The sequence below is a fragment of the Berghia stephanieae genome, unplaced genomic scaffold (genome assembly GCF_034508935.2).
Source record: "Berghia stephanieae isolate SIO BIC M18660-M18661 unplaced genomic scaffold, UCSD_Bste_1.3 scaffold1328, whole genome shotgun sequence".
Taxonomy (NCBI): Eukaryota; Metazoa; Mollusca; class Gastropoda; order Nudibranchia; family Aeolidiidae; genus Berghia; species Berghia stephanieae.
In genome coordinates this window covers 860-7,500 of record NW_027622322.1, presented here as the reverse complement: position 1 = coordinate 7,500, position 6,641 = coordinate 860, and the positions used below count along the sequence as shown (strand labels likewise).

At 40.7% G+C, this 6,641-nt stretch overlaps 1 protein-coding gene across 1 annotated transcript in view; it reads right to left on the bottom strand.

Moving 5' to 3' along the window:
- The window catches only part of LOC144961081 (uncharacterized), a gene marked incomplete at its 3' end in the record, with an annotated part of 9,308 nt that extends 5,657 nt beyond the window's left edge, over positions 1 to 3,651 (bottom strand). Inside the window, exon 1 of the mRNA XM_078894398.1 lies at positions 3,360 to 3,651. Within this exon, the coding sequence (XP_078750524.1) occupies positions 3,360 to 3,497 (138 nt within the window). The remainder of the gene's footprint in view (positions 1 to 3,359) is intronic.
- Between the last annotated feature and the right edge of the window lie 2,990 nt (positions 3,652 to 6,641).

Below are 6,641 nucleotides of genomic sequence, written 5' to 3'. Positions count from 1 at the left end.
TAGCTTGTCAACATAGTCTAAGACATCTTCTTTTTCAGCCTGCGTAGTGCTGTTGAATTGTATCAGAGTTGCATGTTGTAGCTGCTGACCACCAAATCGATTTCTCAGGGTGTCATATGCATCTCGTATGTCTGTAAAGACTATCGACTGATGGATCCGTGAGAGATAATCCGCTGCTTTTCCTTCCAGGGCTAGGCCCAGGAAAAATAGTTGGTCACAGAGATGTTGAATATTATGATAATTCAGAAAGTTCTGAAAATTATATTCAAACGTATCCCATCTTTTTGTCCCATTGAAAGAGATAGATTTAGGCAGCTGTACCTTGGACGGGGGTGGCATAAGTGGGCCTCCACTGCTCATATCTCCATAATGATCCGTGGAATTGCGATCCGCAGGTGGGGCCTCGTAGGAAGCATGTAACTAGTCTCATCCCTCCATCCTCGTCTTTCCTTGTGCATGCTTGCCTCAATTAGAGCATCCTCCTGTTCTAAGGTTCTTCTCATAGATGGTTTTCTTCGTGGTAGCCGGCGGGTTTGCCTTACTTTGTCTCTTGCATATCCACAATCCTCTCTTTGCGGGCCCATTGATGTGAGACCCTTGTTTGAGAAATCTTGAGAGGGTGGGTCCAATGTGTGAGTTATAGATTCAGGACATTCAGAGTAAGGCACCTTGTCCATGTAATTTTGACAAAATTTAGCTTCATGAACGAAAGGAACCCGCTCGCGGTCGGATGCCAAAAAGGATGTTAGGTAATGGTCTTCGGTAGGCTGATCGTGCCACGCATTACGAATGGTGCGTTTCGCATTGTTACAAAATGTCGGGTTCGCAACACTACTAGCACCTTCTTGAGGATTGCTAGTAGCGTCATGTTCAGAATACGAACCTGCAGCTTTAGTTGGGGTCTGCTGCGCAGACAGTTCCCTTCGTCTGTCTCCAGCACCAGACGCATTATCATTCGAATCCATTTTATTTGGGGAACTGTCGCGAGAGGTACCAGGGGCATGTTCACCTGGTTTCTCAAAAATGCACGATTCGGAAACCGAAAAATCAAAAAGTTCTAACATGTCACCATTACTGATCTTATCTATCACATCCTCCTTAGTGAGTAAACCTTTACGTGCTCGAATGTCAAGCAGGGTTTTAGCCAAAGGCTTGCTTATATGAGATGACCTTAAAAGGTCCTTAGCAGTAATGACATTAATCATTATCTTTGCATCCATTTTGGATTAAACTGAAATATGATAATTATTTATTTCAGTTAAAATGACAGACCAGTTGATGCAAATCAATTAAAGCAATGATAAAGTCTGTAAACTTGGAATACTCTCAGATCCCTTCTCACTTGAATACAACCTCTACACCACAGCTGATAGATTTCACTATTTTCACTGTTTAATCACTGGGTTAGAGTTAGAGGTGGTTCTTATCCTATTTAGACACTGACCAGGTGTCTAAGGCAAGTGGATATGTTTACAGAGTCTGGATGTAAAGAGTTCAGAGAAACATCCAATATATAGGGGGTTTAGGAGCGTGTAAAGCTGGAAAATAGTTTCTGTGTTTGGTGAGTAGAAAAACTTTTACATGGCTGCCTAAGCTTTGACTTTGATCATCGAAATAAAGACAGATGATACTGACTGTTACTGTTACCTTTTGTTTAGAAAAGCACAGTGAGATTGTTAAGCAACAATCTTGGCGCCAATTATTTGTATATTATTCACAGAAATAGTATTGTTGATGTCAAATATTGGAAAGTATTTAAATAGACATGCAAATAATTTAGCTCACATGCAGGTTGATGAATTCCAATCTTAGTTGAGACATCAGTGCGGGAGTGAAAACCATGACCCCAATAATGGTTCACCAGGCTAATTCTTTGAAGTGAATTGATTAAGCCCTCATGCACTTTCAAGTAAAATTATTGAATTGTACTCACCAATTTTGCTCCATTTTGTTGAATAGAAATCACAATTGCACAATATTATTGGCAAAAATAAACGAAAGTTGAGCTCGAAGTCTCGATGAAAAAATTGAGCTGAGCTGAGATCGTAATTTCGCCAGTTCAAAAATAATTGCCGACCCCTATAAACGGCTTTCCTCCCTGGTTTAAGCAATGAAAAAACAGAACTAAACCAGGGGAACTCAATTCAAGGCGCTATACTTACAACACAATCAGATGAAACAAGTTTTTAGATTCATAATTCTGATTTGTTTACAAGAACTCTTTACCTTGAAGAAGTCAATTCCCGTGCACTGAGTGCTACCATACACTTTAAAAATGGCAGGGTTCGGAAATTAGTCGCAGCGCCAATTGTCGTGAACGGATTTCCCAATCTCGTTCACGATGTAAAAAATAAGGAAAAAGTTTAGAAAAAGTCTCCACCGAAGTGGGCGTTCTCCATATATGTAAAGGACATATATGGGCGGTTAAAAACTGCTCTAGAGCACTTCGGGAATCGTCCCGGTATAGCCTGATTTTTATAACATACCAAAAGTATGGCGGATCGGATCTTAGTAGCAGATACAACGATGGGCGAAGATAGTTGATATGTCTGTTTCAAATAAGGCTGTAGATAGTCGAGAGAAAGAATGAAAGGTGTCGCGAGCTTTTAAAGGGTAGAAATGATGACGTCACGTTTACGCGGGAGACAGTGAACGAACACAACATGAAGATTACTCACAACAGCTCGATCGAGACACTGACAGTCATGACATGACAAACACTCACAACAACAACAACAACAACAACAACCTATCACAATAATCTTCCCCACAATGAATATCGATATCGTCGGGCAGCCATGATGAGAAGATAATGTAAACATGGCATTTCGGCGCAGAGTTAAAAGGTGTCTGCGCATAGATATAGAGCCCTGAAATTTGGCATGAATAAAGTTTAGATGTTATTCTAAAAACAAGCGTTTAAGTTTTAAAAACACACGCGGTAAATAAAAAAATAAATGCATTTGAAAATTGCCAAATTTTAACTTCAAATAACTTCTGGAATTATTAATGGATTTTTCCAATTGGCACCATTTAAAAGGAAATTGAAAGACGAAAATAATGATACCAAAATATCTGCGATATTCCTCTTTATAACGAAGTTATGCATCTTTAATTGAACCCCCAGAACGCGAACGGCAATTTCCAGTCAAAACTTTCCTATGGGCATGGGCGAGTTGGGTCAAAATTTGACTGCCACTGCTGCTGCCCTGTTAAGTTTAAGTAGATACCAATAAATATCAAACTACTAACGCCGAGTTACTGACGCATGACGAAAATGGGAGCATCCAAATACATTTGACTTCTTAATCAAAATTTGATAAATAAATAAATAATCTATGCAATTTAGGGATACCTACTTCAATAACAGAATTAGTCAGATCCATCAAATCAGCATTTTCACTTTCTTCATCCTCCGAGTCATAGTCCTTCGATATTTTCGGCTTTTTAACCCTGGATCTGCTCCTTGTGGACTCGCTAAGAACCCTCTTTGACATTTTGCTATAAAAATTAAAGCTTATCCCTGAAGTATCTTGAACTTAGGTCGAGAAAATACAGAACCATGTCCACGAATGAAAAATCTGAAGCTGAGCACTAGTGTTGGGTTATTTGATCGCTTTTACCCGATCGACGATCGAGCGCCAAGCCACGAGTCAGTGCTCGATCTCAATGCCGGAAGAGCGAGTTAGTAAAACGATCACTCGATCGTAAAACGATCAGGCGGGTTGTGAGCTTGAGACGAGCTTGAGACGATCTTGACACGTGAGACGAGCTTGAGACGATCAGGATCCGAGCGAGCGGAGGGGTAACGAGTGTTTCGAATCATTTCAAATTCAAACGATCACAGTTTGCCATCCGATACAAATCGCCAACGTTTGCACACGGTAGTCTGTGGTTCTTTCACAGCCTTCACTCCTTGTCAGATGTTAGTGTGTCTGGGTGGCAGTGGCAGGGAAATTCGTATAGGTGTATCACGCGTGTGTGACAAGACTTCATTAAACCTACTAAAGTTTGACTATCACACACACACACACACACACACACACACACACACACACACTAAGGCTATTTCTATGACACACACGCATCCATCTATCAATGAACACTCCTACAGTAGTGTGGCTATGTGGTCTAGTCATGACGTAACTATAGTACTTTAGTCGACCATGGGTCTAGTGCATTATAATGGTCTAGTGGTATGACACCCGCTTTGGGATCGGAAAGTCCTGGGTTCGAGCCTCGCGCTCGGTGCATAGTTGAGTCTTTGGACAAGGCTCTTTACTCACATTCTCTCACCGTACTCAGGTGTAAAATGAGTACCTGGCAGTTAACAGCGTTGTCTTTGTCTGAAAAATTGTAATATCGCCTAACAGGTGGCATGTTCCGTCCTACATATTAAATGTTGCTGTTGACCAGGGACCCCTTTACAAAGCGCTTTGATCACATTTAAGTGGATATTGTAAAGCTCAATTTTTTAAAGTAAAACATTAGCTTTGAATATGGAATGTTTCAATTTTAGATGCCTGTGTATTCTTTGTTAGTTCCCATCATCATCATCATCATCATCATCATCATCATCATCATCATCATCATCATCATCATCATCATCAGGGGCAGCGGTACGGTCTTTGGTTGGCACCCGAAAGGTACCGAGTTCGATCACCCGCCGCTGAGTGGTCTTGAGCAAGTCACCTTGCCCTAACTAAATTTGCGGCACTGCACTGCGGCTGTCGCTTGGGTTATTCCAGTCTTCCCTTAGAATAGACCCGAAAGACGAATCTCCCCTATGGGATGAATAAAGGGAATTATGTTTAATTTATTTATCATCACCATCATATCAGCGGGATCATCATCACCACCACCACCACCACCACCACCCTAATAATAATGGATAAAATAAATATCAACACATTTCAATGTAATAATCAATCTAAAATCAATCAGTGCTCCTAAAAGACCCTTTGATTTCTTTGTCTAATTCGTTCCATACTTTTGGAGTCCCGACAAAGAAAGATTTTCAGCTAACTATAGTTTATATATGGGAACATTAATCAGTCGTTTATATTGGAATCGGAGTTGTCCAGCAGGTGTATTAGTTGAAAGCGCATTTCCAAGGATTTACCATGCTCAATGAACTTCACAATATTTAATTTAATTTATTCCTCCGGCACGCCATATCGACCATACATCCATTTCGTACAGTAGGTACCGATCGCTGTTTGGAGTCTTTTTGTATTAAAGCTCTTTACAATACCCGTCATTGCTTATAAGATAAGAATACATTCACACCTGAGTCAAGTGCCTTACACACAGACTTAACGTCTGGATCACAATTTTCAACAATCACTGTCACTCATCCGGCTATTGACAAGGCTTGATTTTGTGACAAGAGACACCGTACCACTGAGCGACCGAACAAATAATCACCATCTGCGCCATCGTCATCATCATCATCATCGTTATCATCATCCTCATCACAGCCGTAACAGCCAGCAATACCCCAATCATCATCTTCGGGTCCGGTCTATCCGTGTGGGGGGTGGGGGTGGAACCTGCTAAAGTATTTCATTTTTTAAACAGAAACACGATAATCATCATCATCATCATCGTCATCCATTGTCGTCGGCATCGTTATCATCGTGTCCGGGCAATCCGTATGTGTCTGGGTGTGGAACCTGCTAAATATTATTATTATCTACCTACCTAATAAAGACACACTGTAACGAAATGCTTCCGTGTAGGCGTCAGTTTACGACAGGATGTACGTCGTCGTAGTATTAGTTGTTGTTGTTATTGTAATCCCTCTGGAACAACCCTTCTTTTGTTGATACAGGTCGTATCAGATCATGCACCTATGGCCCGGAAGTTTCAATTAAACTACGTAGTGTGGGTGTTATTGTGAGAAAGGCATCAATCTTGTTTTCTCCGTAAACTTATAAGCAAAGTAGGATCCCTGTATTCTACGGGAGTGACTTTGTTATGGTATGGCTTGATTGATATCTCGTAACTATGGGGCTGACGAATTTATTTATCCTTGATATGAGGATGTCCGGTATCAGGATGGGTTGTTGTTGTCCATGATTATGGAATCTGGGGGAGTTTTAAGGAATTTCAGATGTTTACGGATATGACTAACATCCGGTTGTGTGGGTAGAATTTTGCTTCGTTTGCTTGATTTTTGCCTATAAATGCCAGAGTTTTGAGCAGTTTCTTCAGACCACTCAGCGGAGTCTTTTAGGCTCATAGTCTCTAAGCGATAACCACAGCGGAGTCTTTTAGGCTCATTTGTTTAACTCTTGTGTAGAGTTAGATTAAAGTCTTGTGTAGACTTTGTAGTGCTCAAAGTTCGAGCTGAAACACGTTTTGTGTTAACTCTTGTGTAGAGTGTGATTTAAGTCTTGTGTAGACTTTGCGGTGCTCAAAGTTTGAGCTGAATCAAGTTGTGTTATAACTCTTGTGTAGAGTTTGATTAAAGTCTTGTGTAGACTTAATTTGTGATTTCTATAATCTGTTCGGCTCTGTGAATGAGCCGTTGGAGGCTGGGCTTTAACAAGCCAACTTTAGGCTATACGCTCATAGCTTGACACTAATAGAAACTGAACATTTGCCTGTTTTATAAGTTACCTGTGAAGAACCATTTG